This window comes from Danio aesculapii, chromosome 3 (assembly GCF_903798145.1).
Source record: "Danio aesculapii chromosome 3, fDanAes4.1, whole genome shotgun sequence".
NCBI lineage: Eukaryota > Metazoa > Chordata > Actinopteri > Cypriniformes > Danionidae > Danio > Danio aesculapii.
The window spans coordinates 40,676,272-40,704,001 of NC_079437.1; the positions used below are offsets into that span (position 1 = coordinate 40,676,272).

The 27,730-nt window shown below is 35.4% G+C and overlaps 1 protein-coding gene across 2 annotated transcripts in view; it reads left to right on the top strand.

Annotated features, from left to right (window-relative positions):
- Nucleotides 1-27,730, top strand: part of myo15aa (myosin XVAa) — a 101,723-nt gene that overhangs the window by 26,201 nt on the left and 47,792 nt on the right. For both annotated transcript variants that reach the window (XM_056453989.1, XM_056453990.1), the window contains exons 10-30: nucleotides 1,913-2,074; nucleotides 2,711-2,824; nucleotides 10,604-10,662; nucleotides 14,056-14,179; nucleotides 14,293-14,388; nucleotides 14,479-14,610; nucleotides 14,707-14,832; nucleotides 14,914-14,991; nucleotides 17,535-17,689; nucleotides 17,806-17,851; nucleotides 17,946-18,070; nucleotides 19,528-19,645; nucleotides 19,803-19,978; nucleotides 20,062-20,146; nucleotides 20,227-20,280; nucleotides 20,877-20,958; nucleotides 21,261-21,391; nucleotides 21,480-21,575; nucleotides 23,508-23,743; nucleotides 23,819-23,997; nucleotides 27,365-27,437. In XM_056453989.1, coding sequence (XP_056309964.1) covers nucleotides 1,913-2,074; nucleotides 2,711-2,824; nucleotides 10,604-10,662; nucleotides 14,056-14,179; nucleotides 14,293-14,388; nucleotides 14,479-14,610; nucleotides 14,707-14,832; nucleotides 14,914-14,991; nucleotides 17,535-17,689; nucleotides 17,806-17,851; nucleotides 17,946-18,070; nucleotides 19,528-19,645; nucleotides 19,803-19,978; nucleotides 20,062-20,146; nucleotides 20,227-20,280; nucleotides 20,877-20,958; nucleotides 21,261-21,391; nucleotides 21,480-21,575; nucleotides 23,508-23,743; nucleotides 23,819-23,997; nucleotides 27,365-27,437 — 2,447 coding nt within the window. The remainder of the gene's footprint in view (nucleotides 1-1,912; nucleotides 2,075-2,710; nucleotides 2,825-10,603; nucleotides 10,663-14,055; nucleotides 14,180-14,292; nucleotides 14,389-14,478; nucleotides 14,611-14,706; nucleotides 14,833-14,913; nucleotides 14,992-17,534; nucleotides 17,690-17,805; nucleotides 17,852-17,945; nucleotides 18,071-19,527; nucleotides 19,646-19,802; nucleotides 19,979-20,061; nucleotides 20,147-20,226; nucleotides 20,281-20,876; nucleotides 20,959-21,260; nucleotides 21,392-21,479; nucleotides 21,576-23,507; nucleotides 23,744-23,818; nucleotides 23,998-27,364; nucleotides 27,438-27,730) is intronic.

Sequence of the window (27,730 nt, forward strand, 5' to 3'; positions counted from 1 at the left end):
GGGTCAAAAATGGCATATGCAATGTTCAAGTGCTGGGCGGAGGGGTGCGTGTGGAGGGAGTCCTCAGTCTGTGTTTATAGTAGCTGATAGTGGGAATAGAGGTGATAGAGCAGAGAGGCAATTGAGTCTCCTGACTGCCTGGTGGAGAAAACTGTCCTTGAGCCTGCTGGTTCTGGCCCGGAGACTACGTAGTCTCCTCCCTGATGGCAGCAGGCTGAAGTAGCTGTGAGATGGATGGGATGGGTCACCTGCAATCCTGATGGCTTTCCGGGTAAGATGAGACTGGTAGATGTCGGAGAGGGTGGTGAGAGAGACACCAATGATCCTCTCGGCTGTTCTCACAATGTGCTTCCAACATGATGCGGTGCAGGCTCCGTACCACACGGTGATGCAGGAGGTCAAGAGGCTCTCGATGCACAACTGTAGAAGGTGTACACGATGGAAGTTGGGGCTCTTGCTCTCCTCAGTTTGCGGAGAAAGTACAGGCGTTGTTGAGCTTTTCTGGCCAGTGATGCAGTGTTGTGGTTCTAAGACAGGGCTTCGGAGATGTTTACTCGCAGGAACTTGGTGCTGCTCACCCATTGATGGTTAGTGGAGCCTGCTGGGTGTGTGCTCTCCTATAGTCTACCACAATAATAAACAACAATAAATAACAACAATAGTAAACGAATAAATGTAAAACCATGAGATGTGGGATTTACCAATAGATGGCTGTAATGCACTATAGTTGTACATGTGATGTTGTGCTGCTTCAGACCATTGCAGGTTCACTAAATGACATGTAGCTGATGTCAAGCTGCTCTACCATTTGCTGGAAAAAGCAGCTAGCTACTGGAAAAGCTACATGGTATCATAAATAGCTGAGCTACTGTCAAGAAAATTATACAGTGGGGGAAGAATTGATCACGTCACCATTTTTCTCAGAAAACATAATTCTTAAGGAGCTGTTGACCACAGGATGTTGGTAAGAACCAAAGAAATCCATATATGCAAAGAAAACAAATCTAATTAGATTACAAATGAAGTTATGTGTGATAAAATGAAATGATACTGGGAAAAAGTATTGAACACGCGTGAAAGTATTGAACACGCGGGAATTTTAGAAAGGCCGTGAAAGCCCAGAAGATGCCATCACCAAAAAGTCATTTATATAAAGCATTAAATTTCTTTTTTTAATCATTTTTTAGGGGTTTTTTACCTTTATTGATAGGACAGTAGAGATTAGAGTCAGGAAAGTGTGGGGAGCAGAGATAGGGGAAGGATTGGTAAATGACCTCATGCCGGGAATCGAACTTGAGTCGCCGCAAGCACCTCGGTGCTATGTGTCGACGCACTAACCACTAGGCTATTGGCACCAACAAATGTGTTTCAGTTAGTGAGTACTTTCTCCTTGTGTCAATCATTCATTCATTTATTTATTTTTTTGGCTTAGTCCTCCTAATAATCTGGGGTTGCCACAGCGGAATGAACCGCCAAGTATTCCAGCATATGTTTTACCCAGCGGATGCCCTTCCAGCTGCAACCCAACAACTATCACCTATACTGCATGTTTTTGGACTGTGGGGGAAACCGGAGCACCCGGAGGAAACCCACGCAAACACAAGGAGAACATACAAACTCCACACAGAAATGCCAACTGACCCAGCCGAGGCTCGAACCAGCGACCTTATTGCTGTGAGGCAAACGTGCTACCCAGTGTGCCACCATGCAGTCCTCCTTGTGTCATTTAATTGCTATTACACATAACTTTGGGTTTTTATCAAAACTAGTTCAATTCCAGTTCAATTCCATGTCAACAGCTCTTTTAAAAATGTTATTCACAGGAAAAAACCTGTCGTGTTCAAAACCTATTTCCCGCATGTAGCTCTCCTCAACACTGCAAACTTTAATAGATGCTCTTTTGGGCCTTAAGGGTGGAGACTGTGTGATTGTTGGCAAAAGTGATGGCGAGGACTTCCGCAGGCTCCTCAGCGCCATGGAAATACTTCACTTCAGTGCCGAAGACCAGAACGGTATCTTCAGGGTCCTGTCTTCCATCCTCCACTTAGGAAATGTCTTCTTCGAGAGATATGAGGTACACTCACTTCATCAAATGGACTTGTTTTCTCCTCATTTTGCTGTGCTATGATCCTCTTTTTCAACAGAGCCATGAAGTTTTTTTAATATACAGTTTAAATATAAGTCAGAAGTATTATCCTTCCTGAATTATTAGCTCCCCTGTATATTTCCCCCCCAATTTCTGTTTAATGGAAAGAAGTAACTGATATAACTGATTTATTTATCTTTGCCATGATGACAGTAAATAATATTTGACTAGATATTTTTTCAAGACACTTCTATACAGCTTGAAGTGACATTTAAAGGCTTAACTAGGTTAATTAGGTTAACTAGGAAGGTTAAGGTAATTAGGCAAGTTATTGTATAACAATGGTTTGTTCTCTAGACTATTGAAAATAATAGCTTAAGGGGACTAATAATTTTGACCTTAAAATGGTTTTTAAAAACTGAAAAAAACAAAACAAAACGCTTTTATTCTAGCCGAAGCAAAACAAATAAGACTTTCTCCAGAAGAAAACATATTATAGGAAATACTGTGACAATTTCTTTGCTCTGTTAAACATAATTTGGGAAATATTTGAGAAAGAAAAAAAAACTTATAGGAAGGCCAATAATTTGGATTTGAACTGTATGTTTTTTTTTTACTTGTCAGACTGAATCTCAGGAAGTGGCATCAGTTGTGAGTGCTCAGGAAATCCGGGTGGTTGCTGAACTTTTACAGATTTCTCCTGAGGGTCTACAGAAGTCCATTACTTTCAAAGTCACGGTAAGACAAGCCTGCTTGATAAGGATTCTCCCATTTTTATTTGCCCTTATTTTAGCAAGCCTTTATTAACAGGGTAAATCTCATAACATCTGTCGGCACTGAAAACTAAAACAATATCTCTGTAGTTATAATATGTCTTGCTCTTATATAATGTCTACAGTAGTACCTGTCTTACACCACTTATATATAAAGTGAGGAGAATTATTAAACAAAAGCTTCTGGACAATTAAGTCAAATATAAAAATGTTGGCAAATTTTGAAACAATTCAAATTGTATTGCATTAGATAATAAAATCTCTTATATTAAATATCAGTAAGAAAAAAGTTTAAGTTACAATTCACGGTAATAACAAACCATTAACTCACAACACTAGCGTAATAAAATACTAATTGTCCGTTTACTAGTTAGGTTTAGGTTTTGGGTAGGATTGGGGATACAGAATAAGATCATACTTTATAAGTTGTAATAAACAGGTATAATGTTACTAATAGGCAGGTAATAAACAGGTAATAAGAAGTTAGTAGCATGAATTGCGACCTAAACTAAACTTGTTACCAAAATATCTTATAAACAACTTTATATAAAATATTAACTTACGTTTTCTTATCTAGATAACATTTTAATTTGATGACCATCTTTAGACGTTGCAGCTACTTGTTAACTCATTCTACTATCCTTAACCTAACAGTCTACCAATACTCTACTAATATTTTGAATGAGATTTGATTGACATGTAGCTGAAAAAACTGTAAAAATGCCTCTCAGCTTCAAGTAATTATACTTTTTCTGATAGTTAATAGATATGTTGTGAGAAAGTGCAACAAAACAAAGGATTCATACTTTCCGCCATTGTATCAAAACACATGGATTGTGATTAAAATCCTAGCTCCCGTCCATATCTTTTTACTTGCTTATTTTCTTGCCTGTTGTTAGTTGCGTGACTCGTATATCGATATTTGACAGAGCATTTAAAAATCAGAGGCTGCTTTCTCATGAGACACATATATTGTGTTTTTTAATCCCATTCACATAAATACTTTTCATCCTGGGTGTCTACTGCAAAAATGGACAAGAGTTCATTAATGAATGTGTGAATGAAGGACAGGCTGTTTACTGAACTCTACTGTAGAATACCTCTTTTTTCACAGTATATGTCAATGTTTAGAATCCTTTTTTCTCATTATATACTAGTCAATATATTCATATATCTGTACATAATTACATGCAATAATCACTTTATTATTAAACGTAAAAGTGTACATTTCGTCTTTTGGAAGTTGCATTCAAAATCCATTCCTTTTGAACTTGAATTAAATCCAAGGGGCATGAACGTTTTTTTCATTTGAAAAGCTTGCTGCCTTTCTCTGCAGTTGACACGTGCTCTAAACATAACATTTTTAGATTGGCTTAAGCGCCACCCTTAAAATGCGTCTTGTGCCAATGTACAGTTGATGTCAGAATCTGAATTATTAGCCCCCTGTTAAATTTTTCCCCAATTTCTGTTTAACGGAGAGAAGATTTTTTTAACTTATTTCTAATAACTGATTTATTTTATCTTTGTCATGATGACAGTAAATAAAATTTGACTAGATATTTTTCTAGACACATCTATACAGCTTAAATGACATTTAAAGGTTTAACTAGGTTTATTAGGTTAACTAGGCAGGTTAGGGTAATTAGGCAAGTTATTGTATAACAATGGTTTGTTCTGACTATCAAATCAAAATATAGCGTAAAGGGGCTAATAATTTTGACCTTAAAATGTTTTTTTTTTTTTAAATTAAAAACTGCTTTTATTCTAGCCAAAATAAAACAAATAAGACTTTCTCCAGAAGAAAAAATATTATCAGAAATACTGTGAAAATTTCCTTGCTCTGTTAAATATCATTTGGGAAATACCTAAAAAAGAATAATTCAGACTTCAACTGTATATCGTGAATATTGCATGCCATGACAATGTTTGAGACAAACTGGTCTTAAGTATACCAACAGGAAGAGCGTGTAACTCACCTCTGGACCTTACATGACCTCCAGGCAAAACTCAGATCAATGCCCCATGCCAAGTACTGAAGGATTCATCATTACATCATTTATTTTGCAGCTCCAGATACATGATCCAAACGCTAACACGTTTTAATTTGACACCGAGCTCAAGGTGCTAAAAGATAGCTGCAAATGGTGCGTATAAAGCCCAAATCCCACAGATAGTGTGACATGGAGAGCTGATTATGGCAGGGCAGCTTGCCATCTCACTATGGTAACTAGTGAAACCCAGTCAGGGAAAACCCTGGGCAGAAACAGACATCAAGGGACCCCATATCAGCCTCCCATCATAGACTGTGTTACAGCGCTGAGTGTGTGGAGGAGACCATCCAGACCTCTGCAGGGGTGCCACCGTGAGGTCTGTCGCAGCACTCACACATTAAAACACATTAATCTCAGAGCTTGCCCAGGAGTTACAACCTCACAGAAACCTAAAACTGTGATCAAATGTTCTATGCAACAAAAGTTCCATTTATAGACACTCAAATACCGTATCTTATTCACATCATATCATATAAATATCATATTATAGGTCAATTATCTATTTTGATTCAATTAAGTTGGCAAAAGTGGTATTATATACACAGAAAACACATTACATGAGGTAAAGTGTCAACTTTAATGGTTTAGGTAACTGTTGTGAAAATAAATGAAGCGTAACAAGTATCTTTAATAAAATGACCAACATAACAATTAAAATGAACACAATAATATGTAACTATCCTTAATGGTTAAAAATAAATAAACAAATGAGACACATTCTAATGTAGAAAAAAATAAACCTGTATTACAGTTTAATGGATACAGTAAAAATAAAGAATATTATTGTCTATTACAGTATATTACAGTCACCAAGTTGAGTGCCCACCAGACACACTAGAGGGCACTCTGCACATCTCATCAGCCTCTAAACCGAACTACTTATCCCATCATGCCCTGCAGTCACACGCTGGTTTCAGGCCACCACTTGATTTCACACACAGCTGAAGTTCAGTGCATGATTACATGGACTATATACACACCACCCACACTCACTGTAACAAACAAGACTGATAACCACTCATCCAGCCAGCAGAGGGAGCCCTCGCCCGAATTCTGACTACCAGTTCTTCGTTGGTTACTTCCTGTTTGGTGGCCATATTAACGGTAAAGTCTAGATCGGATATGCGGCCGGCCGGAAGTGCGATATACACATTAATAAAGCAGCATTTTTTATGACACTGTATAACAATAATTAGTATTTTACAGTACTGTGACTGTTAGGTTTTGGGTAGGGGTAGGCATTAAAAAATACAATAAATGGGAAATTTAATAAATAATATACATAATTCTCATTAACTTCCGGCTGCAACCATATCCAATCTAGCAACAACCCATTTTAACCTGGCCACACCAAACACTCAGTGCAAAGAATTGCCAGTATCTGCTGCCTTACCGAGTGTTTGCTGACTGTTTTGTTCTGCCTTTCTGTTATGACCTTTGAGCCTGTTTTTGTTGACCACTGCTTTTTGGATTTTGCTTTGACTGCCTTGGTGGACTTACTGTTTGTTACTCTGACACTTGCATGCTTAACCGACTACGATTTAGCCTGGTGATTTGGATTTGTTTGCTGAAAACTATTAAACTTCTTTCACTTGGATCTAATCTGTCTCCATGTCATCACCACTGCCATCTGCACACTCACATCCTGGCTTGTTATCTGTAGTGAGCATTACTAAGCATTTTCTGTATGGTCTTGCCGCGTTCTGACCCCTTGTTTGTTTTACTGTTTATGTTTGTTTTTCTTCCTGCCTCGACCTCGGCAGTTACTACGACTACTATAATTCACTCTTGTACTAAACTTTCATACCTGACCTTTTAAATAAAGCTGCATTTGGATGCGAACTCCTGTTTTCAACCCTGTCATTACAATTGTATTGCATGGGTATTATGTTAATTATTTTCAAATTGCATACTTTCTTGAGTAGGTGCTTACTTTGCACTTTGTTTTGACTTTTCAACAACTAATTAAAAAGTGCATTCTTTATAGTTTGAATGATTAGTATTAATATAATCTACTGTAATAGACATTAAATAAAAAAAATACATATACACACACTACATGCGCCATGTTATTCGTTTCTTTTACAGTACTGAGTTTGTTATTCATCCTGGCCAAATTTACCAACTGGCCTCTGTCCATATTGTCCAGTATTGTGATTTTTTTTTTGTTTCATCAGCATAATAAGTTTTACATAATGAATAACATTATTCAGCTACCAAACATTTTTGTTTGAAAGAGGTTTAATAGATGTCCAAACATAAATGTCTCTGCTTAAACCTGACTAAATTTGAGCTTAAAAAAACAGACTAATCATCAAATAGACAGATTAGATAGACTTCACATGCATAGTCATTCATTCTTATTTGATGACTAGTCTTTTTCTTCACTATTGTTTGACGTCTATTAGATTTTCAAGGACTGCCCAAATTTAGCCAGAATTTAGCCAAGACTTGCGTATGGTAATGGGTATTATGGATTTAAAATGGGATGCTTTTTGTCATTTTTTAAAACAATGGGGATGATATCCAAATCAAGCCCTGAATATGATCTAGTAATGGCATTCATCAGCAGGTGCTAACTAATCTATGCAAACCAGTCAAACCTTGATCTTCTGCATCTGACCAATAGGTCTCAAAATCATACTATTGTTTGATCTAGTGATACTTTAAAGACAGTCAAGATCCTTAAACACAGCAACCATAAAATGAAAATATTCCCATATAACAGAATATGATTATAGAAAGCAGCTCCTACAGTCACAAAAAGTGATTTACAAATATATGCTCTGATTTTATGTTTCAATTTATGTTCAAACAAGGGTTACAATCTCTCAAATAGTGTCAATCAATTCCAAATATACTGCAAAAAATGCTTTTCTAACTTATATTTTATGTCTTGTTTCTAGTCCAAAAATTCTTAAATCATGAAGCATTTTCTAGACCTGCAAAAAGATTTACTTGTTTTTCGATGCCAAATATATGCCAAATAATAAGGCAAAATTAAAAACCAGCAAAAATAATCTGCCAATGGTGTAAACAAAATAATCTTGTTTTTCCTTTTGACATTAAATTTATTAAATTTAATATTTATCTTAGCACATAGGCAGATTATTTTTGCTTGTTATAAAGAAAAACTCAATTAATTTAACCATATTATTTTTTAAACATGACTAGATGTTTTGCTTGTCTAGAAAATGCATCTTTAATTAAGAATTTTTAGATATTTGGACTAAAAAGCATTTTTTTCCAGTTTAAAAAGCTGTTTTAATTCAAACCTGCGACATCTTTGAAACTATCCAAATGTCCACGCCAACAACAACAAAAAAATCTTTCTGAAACAATCATCCAGGGTTTTACTATAAATGAACAAGATGTTCCCTTATGAACTCCCAGTTGTCTCCATTCCATATATTTCCAATCTGAGCTTTTTGAGAGCTGATTCCTTTGGTGAAGACCTTCAACATGTTTGTCACCTTTCCTCGCATTAGTTCAGTGTTTCAGATGTATCATTGAGAAACCTTGCCTCAGCTCCTCCTGTATAGAGTTTACAGTCCCCTTGCCAAGAAGGAATGTGGGCTTTTAGACTTCCCCTCATGGCTGCAAGTGTACTGTAACACCCCTAAGGAGTTTTCAATGCATCAACTAATTCTTTTCATTAGAAGAACAGGTACGGCCTATGTAACAGGAGAGGACATACTTAAAGTCATCTCCCTTTGTTCAGTTGAGTTGAATGGCGATCTCACGCAACCGGGCTTTTCTTATCTGACAAAACCATTGTAGCCCTGCATGCTTTCGGACACTGACACCAGAACTGTATCCTGCTCAGAGACAGATATAGCCAAGTGAAGTGAATTTGCCTACCACAACGTTAAACTATTTAGGGAAAGATTTTTTATTTAAAGGTCTTAATGTCATCAGTTGAAAGGCATTAGTATTGTCTTGCTGCAGATGCCGGGATGTGTTTACATCTGCCTACATGAGTGCTGTAGGCGGTTCCAGGATCAGTTTCACTGGCCTGCCGATAGCGTGTCGGCAGCATTTCATCTCAAAGAGAACAACAATATTTGAGGCGGATCCAAATGCAGCATTAAAAGTATTTATTGAACAAAACCAAATGTTACACCTTATTTTAAGATAATATAGTTACAGTGTGACTATTCATTTAACTCCTGAGTAATAGTAATTAATTATATGTACTTGTTATATGATAGAATATGGGTGTTACGTTCCTTTAATTCTGTCTAGGGGAACACAGGTACGCAACAGAATATTAGTGGCTTTTTGTGTGTGTGAGTGTGTGTGTCAGCAATGAGGTCCCAAGAGCAACCTCCCGGAGGACGAAACGAAAGAAATGAATATTAACAAATGATTTATTTAATGATTAAGCACTGTAAAAAAATGCAGAGTTCCACAAAATTCATTCTTGTTGTCCCAACACAAATGGATTAAGTTAGCTTAACACTTAACAAATTTATGTGGATTGAGCATAAAAAAATTAAGTTGTCCCAATGAAATCTCAAGAATTTTGTTGTTTCAGCTCATTTTAAGTAAAAAAAATACTTTTGAGTGGGGGAGGGTTCCAAGAAAGCTTCAAGAGGAATTTCAAGCCAAAATAACAAAAAAAAACAACAAAAAAAAAAGTCTCTAACTCAGTGTTTCCCAACCCTATTCCTGAAGGCACAACAACAGTACACATTTTCAACCTCTCCCTAATCAAACACACCTGAATCAACTTATCATAACATCAGAAGAGACTCCAACACCTGAAGTTAATGGGTCAGAAAAGGGAGACATCCAAAATATGTACTGTTGGTGTGCCTCCAGGAACAGGGTTGGGAAACACTGCATAGAAAGGGAAGAATAATATATCAAAGAAACCTCAAAAAACCCTCACACCCTTACTAACATAAACAGGAAAAAACAGTTACAAAAAGAAAAATGGCACCCCCTCTCGAACCCAATCCCAAATTAACAAAAAGTAAAGAGTCAATAACAAAGTAGTATTGAAAAAAAAAAAAAAAACAACAAAAAAGCAAACTTACAAACAGAAAGAGTTTCTGAGGCAAAAGCTACATAAGATGGGCAATAGCATTAACAGAACTTAAACAAAATAAAGCTCCTAATCAACAGATAATGCTTTATAGGATCAAATTAAAAAAATGGAAAGCTTTACAAAAGAGCCTCCACACACACAAAAACACAGTAGTCTAGTGGAGACATGCTGCTTAAATGCCCACTGCTCTTCTCATCCTCCAATCAGTGAGGAGTTCATCATTGGCAGCAGGTGATGGTCATTATCTCCTACTAGAGTAGAGCAGAGGAAAAATGAAAGAAAGGAAATACAAAACAAAAACAAATACGTCCTGGCACGTAACAGTTGGTTAGGGTTAGTTACATGTAATTATTGTAATTACAATAGTAAGTGCGTGCAACACTTAAATTAAAGCGATATCAAATAAACAAACAGAACACAGCCAACGAATGACAAAACAGAGCTAAAACGAAATAACTTAAATACGCAAAGACAACAGGTAACAAAGAGTCGGAGACAATAATAGAAACTAATAGAAGAGCAAGAGGGCTGTGACAATAAAAGACAAATCAGAGCCGAGATAATCAGCTTTTGTTTTTGTTCTAGCCTAGAAGATTTGCTACCAGTGTGATTATTCTGTATTGTGGTTCTTTTCTCATAGGAAACAATGAGGGAGAAGATTTACACCCCCCTCACTGTTGAGAGTGCAATTGATGCCAGGTGAGAACAATTTATATATATATATATATATATATATATATATATATATATATATATATATATATATATATATATATATATATATATATATATATATATATATATATATGTCTTTATTTATATTATAAATAAATAAGTGAACAAGCAATTAAATAAGTAAATATTTATTCAATTAAATTATATACATGTTGTTGTTGTATTATTTGTTGTCATTATGCCATCCGCATGTACACTGTGAGATTTAAGGCGTGACAACTGCATTTAAATACGGGAGGTAATTCCATAACATATGTTTTTGTGAACATGACTTAATCTTAATTATAATTTATGCTCTTATATTTTTATGTTTAGGGTTTTTGCTTCCACATTTCTTATGTAAGGTGTAAGTGCAATATACAGTGCATATTTTGTACACAATACATAACAAAACTTTTTTTAAAATAGAAAATGAACTATGTGATTTGAGATTAGAATAAATTAGATTAGTAAAATAAACATTACTTTATAATAGTGATTTAAAAAAAATAGTAAGAAACAAAAACTGTAATCTGAGAACAAAATATATAATCAAATTACAGTTATTTATGAAACCTACAAAAATACAAAAGGGGTAATGTCTTAATATTTTCTGTAAAAAAGGAATTATGAGTAATATCAAAGTAATATTCATTTGTTCCTTTTCATTATAGTAAAGCAGTGCTGTTCTGATACTTTTGATTGGTTCAGATGCTTTATTTTTTAGGATTACTGTTTCTTTCCAAGGCATTGTTAAAAACAGTACCAGTGGTTCCTGCCATGGCTATGGAAAGATTTGATTTCAAAAACAACATCATAACTTTAAATCTGAATTCAATCTCAGAATGATCTCAAATTAAAAATGTACTAAAGTGGTGGCTGTGCTTCGAAAAGAAATTATTTTATTCTTAATTCAATAGTCAAAGTATTTTGAATGTCTGACACTAATTAGTGTTGAGTACTACTGTAAATTATAAAATTATTAACAGTTAAAACTTTAGAAATGTATAAGAATAGTTTTTAGATGGTAATTAAACCTGCTTTCTGGAATACTCCCATTGCATCTTTTGAATTTGGTATCTTCTATATATCCATGTAAAATTACAGTGACCAAAGGCTTGTTGTGTTAAGACCTAGCAACAAAAATGATTCAAGATACCTTATTCCCTGATTTACAGAAGAGCGAGGCAGCTCCGATACATGTTATTAAACTGTTTTCCTCCCAAAATGACCAAGCAAGTTGTTTGTACAAGCATTTTAATGAAGCCTATAGTTACATTTTAAAGTTAAGTGCCCTCGGGTGTAAAAATAATGACAGCTTTGTGTTGCACAAAATGCAATGTGTGGACTTTTTAGACAACGCGTTGTGATAATGGTTGCACTCTTTAAACAAGGAATGAAATTTCTGGAACAATGACCAAATCACCTGATCAAAAGATCCTTTTATTATAAACAGAAACAATAAGACAAAACACCCCAGGTGGGGAAAGCTTTACTGAAACTTACAAAATTGGATTTAAACGTTGAACCTAAACCGGGGCAAGGAAATACAATCAGGATTAACATAAAGCATAACACACATAAGACAACAAACAATAAGACAGAAAACACAAGAACAAAAAAAAAGCAAAACTAATCAAGATCTAAATGAAGTAAATGAATCAATAATCAGATAGTAAGAGGGTCAAGGGGAACATGACAAGAGAGCACATGGCAACACAAACAATAAAATATATAGGCACAGAAAACACAACAGAACAATCCAACGTCACAAACGCAGAAAACACACAAACTTAACTGCTGTATTTCCAATTCACAAAATTAATATTTACACACGTTTAAATACTTGGCAAGACTTTGAAACGGGATTTTGTTAGTTATTTACTGAAGTCACACATTTTATCAGATACACAAACTCCAAATTGTTGCGAGAATGAAAAGCAAAGGTGTATGTTGAGCTTCAGATACCTGTTTTAGTAAACATATGGGTTGAATTTCAGGAGAGTAACTATAATTGACCTCTATAGCTATATAGGTTTGAGGATAGGTTGGATATTATTACACTGTAAAATATTTGACTGTACATTAACTGGCTACTGGTTGCATTACCTTTACAGTAAGGTACTGTATGTAAATTTACAATAAATTACTGCCACATTACACTCACGTTATCATTTTACAGCAAATTACTGTGAAACAACAGCAATTAATTTAACTGTAAAGTTACAGTTACATATATGATTACGGAAATTTGGAAAGAGTTTGCTGCTGCATAATTTGCAGCATAGGCTCATTCTGAAAATGTAGCCCTATATACATTTCTGGAGATTGTGAATTATGTAGCCTGAAGTACGTATGGCTGCATTTTGTCTTTAAATTACACTCTATGGGGCGGTATGAGACCATTTCATTTGGTGGCCATTTCATTCCTCGGTGTCGATAGCTTTCCCGCTGTTATCAGTTTGTCCAGTTAGCTTGACACATACGTCGGCGGACTTGAGACACAGAGAGGAGTTAACTGTGACAACGGGGTTCGAGTCCGGTGAAGAATAGTTCCAGAAAGCAGGTAAAACAAAAACAAAAGCCAAAAAATAAAATAAACCAGTAAATAACAGTGTGTAATTGTGGTAAAATCTGAAAACCTGGTAAAAATAAGGGGGCTTTTCTTTTGCTGGATTACTTTTCAAAACACTGTCGGTTTAGTTTAGGGAATGGGGAGGGTGGGGGTATTGGTTGGTTGGTCAGTCAGTCAGTCAGTCAGTCAGTCAGTCGACAGCGATCTCTAGTGGATTTACGTGAGAACAGGAGGCGACAATGGCACTCGCAAGTGAAATTTGAGATCTGAAAAAGTGGTCACTGGTGGATTCGTGAAAACAAAAACTGCAAAAAAACGTAGCTCCTGGGACGTATTTTGCTCTCTCCAGAAATGTATATAGCGTTACGTAATCAGAATGAGCCTGGGTGTGATCATTTCAACAATTAATTTTCACATTTTTAAAGGGATAGTTCACTCAAAAATGAAAATTCTGTCATTTATTCACTCTCATATTGTTGCAATCTAGAATAAATTAATTTCTTCTGCAGAAAACAAAGGGGGATATTTGGAAGAATGTCAGTAAGCAAACAGATCTCGCCAGCTATTTACTGCTAAAGCATGTATTTGGATGTAGTTGTCACTTCTATAAATTACTAAGCTGTGTAGTAATGGAAGGAAGCAAAAGAAATAAAAATTAATGATAACATTCCACTACTTTTTGGGTAGACTTTCCCTTATAGATGAAATATAATAAAAAAACTGTGTGTTTTCAGATTTCATTGTCTAACAATTGTGCATCGAGGTAATCGAATTATGGTAATTTTCTCTCTCAAACATAACAGAGATGCTGTTGCCAAGATCCTGTATTCCCTTCTGTTCAGTTGGCTAACAGACAGAATAAATAAGCAGGTTTATCCTCGGAATGAAGCTCTATCTATTTCCATCCTTGATATCTATGGATTTGAGGTACGGTGCTGCAACTTATTTTGCTCACAACAGTAAAAAGGTTTGCTAATACTCTACGCTGAGGTGAAATTTTGATTGCATTCAACTAAATCACACTTTTTTGTGCTTTCTAGGATCTTACCTTCAACAGTTTTGAACAGCTTTGCATAAATTATGCAAATGAGTACCTTCAGTTCTTTTTCAACAGGGTCATTTTCAAAGAAGAACAAGTAAGCTGTCTCTGTTCATGCTAATCCTCTAGTGCGAGTGAAAAGCCTGTGGTATGCATCTGAAAAATTATTTCTTTACTAACATCCCAGGATGAATATAACAGAGAGCAGATCATCTGGGAAGAGGTGCCTTTCTCTGACAACCAGGCCTGCATTGACCTCATTGCAGCAAAGCCTCATGGGATACTGCGAATTCTGGATGATCAGAGCGGGTTTCCACAGGTGTCATTTCTGCATAATGTTCTTGTTAGTGTTTGCCTTTTCATCGCTGCTACTTTGCATGTTAATTAACCTTCCTTTTGAATTCATTTGCTCTAGGCTACAGACCATACCTTCCTTCAGAAGTGTCACTATCATCATGGCAACAATCCACTGTATTCCAAGCCAAAAATGCCTCTCCCTGAATTTACTATCAAGCATTACGCTGGCAAGGTCTCCTATCAGGTGATTATTTTAAAATATGGAATGGATTATCGCCTAATAAACTCTCACAATACATGTTACATTATTTATGCTGCCTCATAGGTCCACAAATTTCTGGATAAGAATTACGATCAAGTACGCCAGGATGTTCTTGACCTTTTTATTCAGAGTAAAAACAAGGTAAGAATAATGATAATAATGTTAACTACTGTACACTCTTAAAAATAAAATAAAATGAAATCAGCATTAACGGTTGAAGTATCTTTACAACAGAATCTTTTATTCCACAAAGGTTTCTTTACAATGTAAAAGGTTTTTTTAGATTTTGAAAATGTTTTTCAAATAAGGAACAATTGTTTCTGAAGAAATAAAGGGTTCTTTAGGAACCAAACATTTTTCTTCTATGACCTAACTGTAAAAAATGAGTTTGGTTTCGTCCTGGCACCTTTTTTAAATGGTTAGTTCTTCTGGTATTATTTACTCAGTCCTGTGTCCTTCCAATCTTCTGAGATCTTTGTTAATCTTTAACTAGCCTATTGTAAGTCTTTGTTTTAAACATGACTTTGAATCGTTCAGATTGTGTGACGTTAGAGCTAATCTCTGCATCTAAAATAAATATTATATAAAAATTATTTATTAAACAAAAGTTTGGCTTTACCCAGATTTGCCCACATTTCATTAAAACAAAGTCTTTATTATTCCCTTCAGACTCACCTGTTTCTAATGTTATCACTCGATTGAATTGGCGTTATCTGTGGTTATCAGCTGATAGATATGGGCCAGTAGGGGCCTTCTGCACCTGCTGGTAGGCTCAGAAGGCTGTTATCATCCATCCACATGGTTAATCAGCTATACTAATAGAGAAGACTCCAGATCTGCTTTTACATTACTGTGACGGCTGGGTATAGGGTTGGGGTAGGGTAAACGTTAATAAACGTTACCTTTGACGGTCCCAAGATGTTCAAATTCCAGAAAAGGGACCAAAAACTTTGTCAAAACATTCCATTTAATTAAGATATTTTAAATTGAATCCAAGAGCTCTCTGGCCCTCCATTGGAGAGATGTAGAGAGCCTTTTCTCTGATATAGATATCTGCACCCAGTCATCACAGTAATTAGCCTATTCTAATTCTTTGTTTTAAACATGACTTTGAATCATTCAGATTCAGTGATATTAGAGCTCAATCTCTACATCTGTGAAAAAATTATTTTAAAATACATTTATAAAGCAAAAGTTTGGCTTTACCCAGATTTGCCCACATTTTACTAAAACAAATTAAGTATTTAGTATTCCCTTCAGACTAAAGTGGGAGTTGCCATCATTGCAACACACATACTATATGCTGTTTCTCAATTAATTTCAATGCTCAGAATGGCGTTCTTGTGGAGACCAGTTTTGGTCACCTTGGAAGAACGAATTCAGAAGGATGCAAGAACTCGAAAGCATATCACTGTAAAAATGGAGATACTCACCAGATCTGCTTTAAAAAATGAACCCCCATTGGAATTGGGCCGTGATATGCAAAAAAAAAAATGAGAGTCTGCATATTTGTACCTGTCTCTTAGATAAATATGTTTAAAGCATGTTAATATTTTAAGTATTTAAAGTTTGCATAAATAATGAGTTATATTATCCACCCACTACCCATCCACAATTAAACAGAAAGTACTTTTTGATTGCCTGACCCACCTGATTTTCAGATGAACTGAAACGCCCACAGATATACTGTAATTGAAATCCATCACTACTCCATACACTCAAAAAATGACATAGCAAGAAATTCATGACAACACGTTTTTGTTACTTTAACATTATTTAGTAAAATAATCAAGTTTCAACTTAATTTTTGAAGTCACACAATTGAAACTTGAGTTTTCAAGTCAGTTTAATTGATGTAAGTTAAAATGACTTGTAAAGTTAAATGGGTTCAACTTAAAAATTTAAGTGAGCAACATATTTTTTTACAGTGTAGAGCAGGGATCACCAAACTTGTTCCTGGAGGGCCGGTGTCCTGCAGATTTTAGCTCCAACCCTAATCAAACACACCTGAACAAGCCAATCAAGGTCTTACTAGGTATACATTAAACAATCAGGCAGGTGTGTTGAGGCAAGTTGGAGCTAAATCCTGCAGGGACACCGGCCCTCCAGGACCGAGATTGGTGACCCCTGGTGTAGAGGGTAGACGTTAATAAACGTTACCTTGGACAGTCCCAAGATGTTCAAAGTCCAGAAAAGGGACCAAAAACGTTGTCAAAACATTCCATTTAATCATACAAAGCTGTAAAAATGGCTATGTTTGCCAATGCCTTCCCTCCCACGACAGTCAGTGTATATGTTTACTACAAGCCGTACAATGTCATTATTGTCAAATGCACACTATAATCTGACATGGAGAACATAAGAAATTTTAAAGTTGTTTTTACCTTTTTTTGACGCTGAAAATTGTTCTTGGAGCTTCATAGGATTACAGTTAAACCACTGAAGTCTAATGGAGTGTTTGGAGTTTGTTTTTCCAGACTTTGGGGGTTCATAGAGCTCTCAGATTTAATCTAAAGTAATACCTCAATTTGATAAACATAGCACTCAAGGGATTGTAACTACATGAGGTTGAGTAATTAATGGCAGACTGTTAATTTTAGGGTGAACTAACCCTTTAAGAGTGCACCAAGATGTATGACTGAAATAACACAAACAAACTTAACTTTTTCCCATTGGACTTAAAGATGGTTGCATATCTGTTCATGAACTATGCTGAGGCCCTCAACCAACAGAGATCCCAAACTGGAAAAAACAGCACAGTAACACGACGCCATCAGGCCTCAACGGTGGCGGCCAAGTTTCAGCAATCCCTCATGGAGCTCATTGAGAAGATGGAGAGGTAGACCACCTAAACTGTGCATTACACAGTCTACACGAATCCCTTCTTATCTTCATTTGGCTTCAAACATGTATGTTATTTATCAGTGAGTGCCTCCCTCCATTTTGTTCTGACAGAGCCAACCCATATTTTGTGCGGTGCATAAAGCCAAACCAAAACAAGGTAAAGAGCAGCAGTCACTGGGTTCAGCAGAATTAAGTTATTTGCATCTTGGCTGTGTTTAAAATCAACTGAGAGTACACATGTAACATTTCAGGAGCCTGCTGTCTTTGACATGGAGCTGGTCAGCGCTCAACTTTGCTATTCTGGGATTTTGGAAACAGTTCGAATCAGGAGAGAGGGCTATCCCATCAGAATGCCATTTGATGTCTTCCTTTTCAGGTAAGAGATACTTTAAAGTAAGGTTCCATTAGTCAATCATACTTAATGCAATTGTTATTATTAACAAACAATGAATTATTGTATTTATTCATCAATAATGTTAGTTAATAAAAATAAATTTGTTCGTTGTTAGTTTTGGTTAACTCACAGTGTATTAATGTTAACAAGCACAAACTTGTATTTTAATAATGCATTAGTAAATGTTGTACTATGATTATTAATAAATGCTGTACAAGTATTGTTCATTCTTTATTTATGTTAGTAAATACATCAACTAACATTACCTAATGGAACCTTTTTGTAAAGTCTGACCCTATATAATTGTTTAAAGGCACACAACTTTTTTAAAATCTGAAACAGATTACTGTGAAGTACTATGCATGTACACTTGTTGACACTTTCCAAATGTACATACAGCACAATTTAAGAAAGCATAACGTCCAAGCAAGGTTTTCTGCACTGACAGCCAGTTAAAAAGATCACACTGTAATCCTCCCCTAAATCTTGGGTTAAAATATAATAAAATAAAATAAAAAATGAAATGAAATATAATGAAATAAAATAATAAAAAATAAAATAAAATAAAATAAAATAAAAAAATGAAATGAAATGAAATAAAATAAAATGAAATGAAAAAAATATAATAAAATAAAATAAAAAAAATGAAATGAAATGAAATGAAATAAAAAATATAAAATATAAAAAATTGAAAAAAAAAAAAGATATAAAAAATGAAATGGAAAAATAAATAAATAAATAAATTAATAAAATAAAATAAAATAAAATAAAATAAAATAAAATAAAATAAAATAAAATAAAATAAAATAAAATAAAATAAAATTAGAAATTAAATAAAAAATTAAAAAATGAAATAAAATAAAATGAAATAAAATAAAAAATAAAATAACAACCAAATAAATAAGTAATAAAATAAAAAAATAAATAAAATGCAAAACTAAAATGCATCAATACATTAAACAGGCATGAATAAAAATGTATTTACTTATAAATACTCAGTTCAAGTATAAGTAGAGTTAACCAGTAAATAATCTAAGAAAGGGACGTTATTCTGCATTTTCCTTTGTTGTATGCAATTGCTAGAGATAATTTGATAATTAAGGACACTTAATTCAATGTAAAATAAAATCAAACGATTGTTCTAAAAATATATTTCACACACACACTGTATATACTGTAAGACTCAACTTACCATACTGGTAACTACTGGCTTATTACCTGCGTATTATTTAGATATTAACTGTTCATTATTAGTTATAAAGTAGGATCTTATTCTGTATCCCTAACTTCTATCTTACTAACTATTAATAAACAGCTAATTACTACTTTATTAAGCTAGTAGTGATAGTTAATGACTTATGAATACCGTAAATTGTGACCTAAAGTGCTGCTGTAATACTTCAATACTTGTAATACTACAATTATTTGGTTCTATTTAGATACAAGTCCCTGCTGGGCCTGAAACAGCCTCCTCCTGCCAATGGTGAAAACTGTGTCATTATGTTGAGGAAGCTTTGTCCCGTTAGACCAGGAGCGTTTCAAGTCGGTGTCTCCAAGGTGAGTTTAAATATTATTGTTGAACTAGTCTCAGTCCATCAGAGGTCATACTGTTGACCAGTTTCTCAAATATTTTTCAATGGGCACTTTGTGTGAAAGGTCTTCCTATTCTTTCAGTAGTTTTTACTACTTAATTGCACCTGTTATTCTTTGTTAGTTGTTCATGAAAGAGGAAATCTACTTCCTGCTGGAGAGTAAGAGGGACAGGGTACGGCACGTGGCTGCTCTTACTCTTCAGCGTTACACCAGGATGTTTTTTGTGAGAAAACGCTATACTGCCTTCCGCATGAAGATCATACGACTACAGGCCCACTGCCGAGGCTTTCTCACAAGGTACAGCCTATCACTTTCACTCTAAATCATTCCAGGCGCTATAGGGTTATTGTTAAAATATTAAGCATACATGTTTCTCCCAGGAAACGGTATGTTAAAATGAGAGCGAGCCTGGTGAAGTTCCGCTCGCTGATCCATATGTATGTTGATCGCAAGAGATACATCAGGGTAAGAACGATGCTGTTTTAGTGTATCATCAGTTTCAATCCAACATTAAATAGTATTGACCAATTTTTCTTCTGTTTTAGCTGAGATATGAGGCCAGGAGGAAGGCAGAAGAGGAGCAGAGGAGAATAGAAATGGTTGTAACTACATTTTTTTTTAATGAACCACATTTGAATATTTTTATGCTTTCCGTTCAAGGGCAGCAATTATCTTTCACATTAAGGGACAATATCTGCCCACTGAAATGGCTTGTTTAAAATATATAATATAACTTATTAATTGTACCTGTGTTGTCATTTGTGTCACACACCTTTATTTAAACAATTATTCCAGTGAATCAGAATACTATAACTGCTACTAATATTAACTGCTTCATACTCTAAAAACAAGAGCACGTTACTGGGTAGGGCTGCAGTGTTATGACAGAAATCCATTTGTTGAATATTACTATTGATAATGTAATAATAGTTATCAATGTTGATTAATAGAAAACATAACAATGATGCTGTAATGCCTCAAAATGACGTTTCACATTTCATAGCCATAATATATTTTGTTATAATGGGTATTTTGTGCTCCATTATCTTGAATTTGGGATTGAATGTTATTTTTGTGGATTTGTTTTGCTCGTTTTTGGCCTCTCTTACAGTATAGTACAATATATAACGTAATCAACCTCATTTCTGAATCAAACTCATTTTCATGCCTGCTCAAGTGTATTCTTTATTTGTAGGAGCTGTCAAAACGGGAAGTGGTCAATGTTACTCATCTGGTCATTCCAGCTGAACTCGGAGCGTTGCTTCAGGCAGCAGCTGGTACTGCAGGATAATTTTGCCAGTTTAACGATACACTATTATACAAATTATAAATATATTAGTATTTTAATGTGCTAATTTGTAACACATCTATCACATATTAGCATATTAAAATGATTTCTGAAGCACCACTGAAGTAGCGATACTGACAATTCAGATCTTACATCACATGAATTATAATAGTTGAAAATAGAAAACAGTTATTTTAAAATGCATTAGTAATAAGATAATCAATTCCAAATTTTTGTATGGCTGTATATAATTTATCATTCCCTATTCTTCCTCTCTCATCTGTGTTTTAGGTGGTCGAGAGCTCCATTCTGATTGTTTGGCTTTAGTTCAGGCTCCCACAGTCCAGGTGGAGACACAGCTCCCGCTGCCTCTCGACATCAACAACTACACCATCTCCAAATTTGTCCAGATTCACTTCAAAGTAAGAGTCATTTAGTTGCAAATTATCTCTCATATGTGCATACTCATGCAATACTGAGTGTTACTGGTCTTTTTTGATTACTAAATAGGAGCCAAAGTTTGGAATGTTAACTGCACCTTTGAAGACACCACTGACCCATGTTGATGACGACCTTACTCATGAGGCTCTAGACGTCTTTGTCATGGTACATTTTGTTTTATAATGTTGAAGATTACACCACTGTCATCTATTATGCATGCAATTAAGCACAAGAATTGATCCAAAAGCATGAATCTAAAATGTCAACTGCACAAACTAATAGTCTTTGTCATAATTACGAATTTATTTGAATGAATCTGTAATGTGACGGGACACTGACAACAGAGGTGCAGATCCAAATTCAAGGTTTATTCAACATAAAATGGTCAGGCAAGCAACGGTCAACACAGGGGCAAACAGATGTATACGGGCAATCCAGAGTCGTGGTCAATAAACAGGCGAATGGTCAGTACAGGCAGCAAGCAACGTAAAGAAACAAAACAGAGCAAGGGTCACAATGCGGCAAGGCAACGTAAAGGAAACGCACCATAATGTTCTTAGTACAGATAAACAAGACTCAGCCCTGATGCGTGTGTGTTTGGAAACTGGAACAGGTGCATGTGAGCAGTGCATGACTGGACATGTAGTCCAAATAACGGCAGATTTGTAGTTCTATAGCGTTCTGCATGTTTACCAGTGATCTACCAAGGATCCGATTTCTGGTGATTGTGACAGAAGCAAATTGCCATTAAATTGCCATTAAACACTTACACATATGTTTTAGAGCAGCGCGGTGGCACAGTGATTAGCACAATCGCCTCGCAGCAAGAAGGTCGCTGGTTCAAAAACATGTGGTATACTGTAGGTCAATTGGGTAAACTCAATTGTCCGTAGTGTATGTGTGTGAATGAGTGTGTAGGAATGTTTCCCAGTGATGGGTTGCAGCTGGAAGTGCATCTGCTGATAATTTATACAGTTGAAGTCAGAATCATTAGCCCCCCTGAATTATTAGCCCTCCTGTTTATTTTTCCCCCAATTTCTGTTTAACAGAGAGATTTTTTCAACACATTTCTAAACTTAATAGTTTTAATAACTCATTTCTAATAACTGATTTATTTTATTTTTGCCATGATGACAGTAAATAATATTTGACTAGATATTTTTTGAGTCACTTCTATACAGCTTAAAGTGACATTTAAAGACTTAACTAGGTTAATTAGGTTAACTAGGCAAGTTAGGGTAATTAGGCAAGTTATTTTATAACTATGGTTTGTTCTGTAGATTATCGAAAAAAAATATTTTGCTTAAAGGGGCTAATAATTTTGACCTTAAAATGGTTTATAAAAAAATTTAAACTGCTTTTATTCTAGCCGAAATAAAACAAATAAGACTTTCTCCAGAGGAAAATAATATTATCAGACATACTGTGCAAATTTCCTTGCTCTGTTAAACATCATTTGGGAAATATTTAAAAAAGAAAATAAATTCAAAGGGGGGCTAAAAATTCTGAATTCAACTGTACATGTACTATTTTTTAAATGAATCTTTAATGAATTAAACATTTTTAATCTCTTTTATTTCTCAAATATGTGTTAGAACATGTATTTCGTCATTTAAACAGCTTAATAATGATCGTATTAGTTGATCTGTGACCGGTGATGGTCTACGCCAAGTTAGTATGCACTGCAGTGGAGAGATTAGAACTGCTGGATTTACAATATGTTCATTCATCAACGTCTCCAAAAATACATGAAAGTATGTGGCTGTTTAACTGGCAGAAGTATAAAGTAAACTTCCCAGTTAGCTAAAAGTGTGTATCTGATGTGAATATCACACATGGTCTGATTAAGTTTAAAAATAAGTATTATTATCATCTTCACAGACAGCATGATTTTTGCAAACCTCAAATGTTATGTTTTGCCAATACTTATGTGTGTTTAAATGGCTGAAACCTAAAATAAATAGTTTATTTGAAAACACTGATTCATAACAAACGGCGCGCTAATCTTTCTTTGACTCTGAATACTCTTATCACAGTAAGTAAAGTAAAGATATGCCTAATTTAGCCTCTATTATCATTACTTCTTCCTCTCTGTAGATCTTGAGGTTTATGGGTGACCCACATCTAAATGGTGCTCAGGAGAACTTATTCGGAAACTACATCATCCAGAAGGGACTGACCAACCTCGACTTGCGGGATGAAATCCTATGTCAAATTGCCAATCAGGTTTGGAGAAACACCAATCCAGATAACTCAGAGAGAGGCTGGCTGCTGCTGTTAGCCTGCCTGAGTGCATTCGCACCATCAGCCAAAGTGGAGAAATACCTTCTGAAGTAAGCAGCACACCAGTATTTACTCTGAGTGTGTTACGAAATACATTTGATCGTTCATTGCTTTCTGACTTTCAGATTTGTCTCAGACCATGCCTATAATGGATTCAAAGCAGTTGGCCAACACAAGCTCATTCAAGCCATGCAGAAGTCCCTGTATGGACCCGAGACAGCGAGGACTTACCCATTGTCTCTGCTGGAATGGACAGCCAATAGGAAGAAAGCAAACATGGTTTTGCAAGTTCACTGTTTTGACGGTGCGTGTCAGTTTCACTTGCTCTGTTTGAGTTTCTGTAGCCTTCAGTCAGTGTTTGCCGGGTAAATCTCTCAGGCTGGGTTGCTTCAAAAAAGCGAACAAGATTTACCCTGGATTCAGTATGACTCAGTTAACTCGAAAGTTAAGTGGATAGTTTTATTTAAATTAAATTCCATCATCATTTATGCACCCTCCAAATTGGTGCCATATTTTGCCTGATTTATAAAAAAAAATCATGTTTTGGCCCATATTTAATATTTAACCCTTTTTTTGGGCATTCATTGAAATACTAATTGGAAAATGTCTCAAGTGTTACTCTGAGCTTATTTCAGGTCTTTATAAATTTTCTGCCCCCAAAAAATTGATTGTTATCAGCTTCAATGAAGTTAACATTTCTGATTCTTTGCCTGAATAAGGGGTTCATTGCTGAGCTCTTGTAGTAATGGTCTGTAATGCAAAAATTACCTCTAATATTTCTGTATAGTATACACTCACCGGCCACTTTATTAGGTTCAACTGCTTGTTAGCGCAAATTTCTAATCAGTCAATCACATGGCGGCAACTCATTGCATTTAGGCATGTACACATGGTCAAGATGCAGGCTGCAGTTTAAATTGAGCATCAGAATGGGAAAGAAAGGTGATTTAAGTGACTTTGAGTGTGGCATGATTGTGTTTCTGCTGCGACATTCAGTCGGTACGGTCAGAATTTGAAAACAACATGAAAGCATGGATCCATCCTGGCTTGTATCAACGGTTCAGGCTGCTGGTGGTGGTGTAATGGTAGGGGGATATTTTCTTCGCACACTTTGGGTCCATTTGTACCAATTGAGCATCGTGTCAATGCCACAGCCTACCTGAGTATTGTTGCTGACCATGTCCATACTTTTATGACCACAGTGTACACATCTTCTGATGGCTACTTCCAGCAGGATAACGCACCATGTCATAAAGCGCGAATCATCTCAGACTGGTTTCTTGAAAAAGACAATGCGTTCACTGTACCCAAATGGCATCCACAGTCACCAGATTTCAATACAATAGTGCACCTTTGGGATGTGGTGGAACGGGAGATTCGCGTCATGGATGTGCAGCCGACAAATCTACAGCAACTGCGTGATGCTGTCATGTCAATATGGAGCAAAATCTCTGAGGAGTATTTTCAGTATCTTGTTGAATCTATGTCAAGGATTAAGGCAGTGCTGAAGACAAAAGGGGGTCCAACCCAGTAAGGTGTACCTAATAAGGTGGCTGGTGAGTGTATTTTGAAGAACAAATAGAGAGTAGATGCTACATTTATGTGAGGAAAATATTTGAATTAATCATGCAATACAATTTACTAAGGATTGCTGGTATTTGTGCCTTTAGTTAAAACCATTATTTATTGCCCTCTCATGATAAATTGATTCTGTTTAGGAAATCTGTCCCCAAGAACACTCTCAAAAATAAGGGTACAAATCTGTCACTGTAGTGGGACCTTTTCAAAAGGAACTTTTTTTTTGTTCCTAACAGGTCCTTAAAGGTTCAAGAAACCCTTCAGTACTTAAAAAAAAAGTAATAAATTGGTGGTGTTGAGCATCAATTAAGACAACGTTAGCACCTAATAAACCTTGATAATTTGGAGCTTTTGTCAGCTAATTTTATCTTCCAGGTTTAAAATCATTATCAAGGTGGGATCAAAATTGGTGATGTAGCTCTATCTGCCTGTCCGATGACGCGTCGCTTTCTCGCTATTATTCATTGACTGAATTTTCTTAACCTATGAGGAGTGGCGAGGCTAATGGTTGGAATGGACAGAGAAAGAGACTTGCTGCAGTGCTCCACTGTGTCTGCATTCAGACCTGGGGATACAGCAGGAGAGAAGTCCTCCTTATTTATCGTGTTTAGATGATCATCTTATTAATGATATAACAAATTGTGGTTGTATATTTTATGAAATTACGAATAGCCTATTGAATATGTAATGGCATTAAATTACTAACTGTTTATTTCTGTGCATATTAACTTTGCAAACTATAAATTCATGGGTCTCGTGTTTTTTGTTAGATTTTTTTTCTTGATTTAGTGAGCCAACTGACACCTCTGCCTGCTCTGCCGGCCACGCCCACTCCTCCCTCTGCTCGCAGCACTCCACACCCATCATGTAGCATTTTTTGAAAAAATTTTGAGGTAGACTTGAACTGAAAGAGGGGGGTTTCATGACTTTTTAAAGGTACATATTAATACCTAAAAAGTACAAATGTGCACATCATAGTACCTTAAAGGTGCAAAGTGTACCCTAAAGGTACTAATGTGCAGCTGTAAAGTACAAAAGTGTACGTTTTGAAAGGGTACTACCCAGCGACAGCTTTTATACCATTATTTCTGCGAGTGAAAGATACATATATTTGCATCCACATTGGTGGATGGTAGTGTTCATATTTATTAAAGCATAGTTTTATTGTTTGCTGCTTTAGGTACTTATTGATGGTCTTGAAATTAATCAATTGTAACAAAAAGTAGTTTTTAAAGTGCCATTATTATCATGTTACTTAATATAAATTATTTCATTCTTTTATATTTTAAAGTGATCAAAAAAAATTACTATGTACAAAAACACAAGTTGATAGAAACTTTCTTTTCTTTTGTTTCTGTTGAACATTAAAGAAGACATTTTGAAGACTGTTAAATACTGATAACTATTGACACCCATAATAAGAAGAACAAATATTTTATGAATGTAAGTGTTCTTATCTTTTTTGTGTTCATCAAGAAAAAATTCCAAAAGTAAAGGCTAATAAATGATGAGAGTTTTCATTTTTGGGTGAACTGTCCCTTTAAATATCAGTTCTAATAAGCTTGAAATTTAATCTCAGCAAAACAATGGTTAAAAAATACATGATTAACTCTGAATTCTGCCTAATCAATCTTTACTAATGCAAACGAACCTCAATTTTACTTTTTAAATCTACATTTTAGCTGTATGCAATATTGAATTCATACTGTTAAGATCAAATAAACCCTAGTGAAAAATTTGCATAAATGTTTAAACATACATCCTTCACAAACAGCAAAAAAGAGAGTATTGCAAGACATGCTAGTTTGGAATGAAAGAGATATGCTACATTACATAAGGAAAACAGAAAGGATAGCTTACGAAACACTAAAACAAAGCTTTAAAAAGCCTCCTCCATCACTGTAATCCCGTCGATTCGCCTGGCAGGCTCTTTTGTTTCTCAAACCCTCTGGAGACAATTGTGTAAAGCTCATCTACATTAGGCGATACCTGATCTGTGGTGCTGCACAGAATAGAAAAAGGCATTTGTGTGTGGTCTTCACTTATGCACGCCTGTCAAACCGCAGCTGTTAAACGTCATGTTGTATTGACAGGGACATCTTTCCTGTGCCCTGTTCACTCCTGGACGAGCGGAGAGGAGCTAGCTGGAGATATTCTACAGCACAGGTACACAACAGATGCACAGACTATCCTTATTATGTTCTATTCAGGGCCTAAAACACTTTGACGCACCTGCCAATTGCCAGGGGCTTGGGAGGATTTAAAATAGTTTGAGGAAAAGAGATATAGAAAAGAGAATAAAAAGCCTGAGCAATATTTCAGATTGTGCATCATTTAAATGGACTAAAGAAAAAACTGACTAAAACATCAAGTTAAAGTCAACTTAAAAATAAAGTTCGATCCTGATTAGCTTATTAAGATAAGTTAAAGTAACATAAAAACATGTTGTAATTACTTTT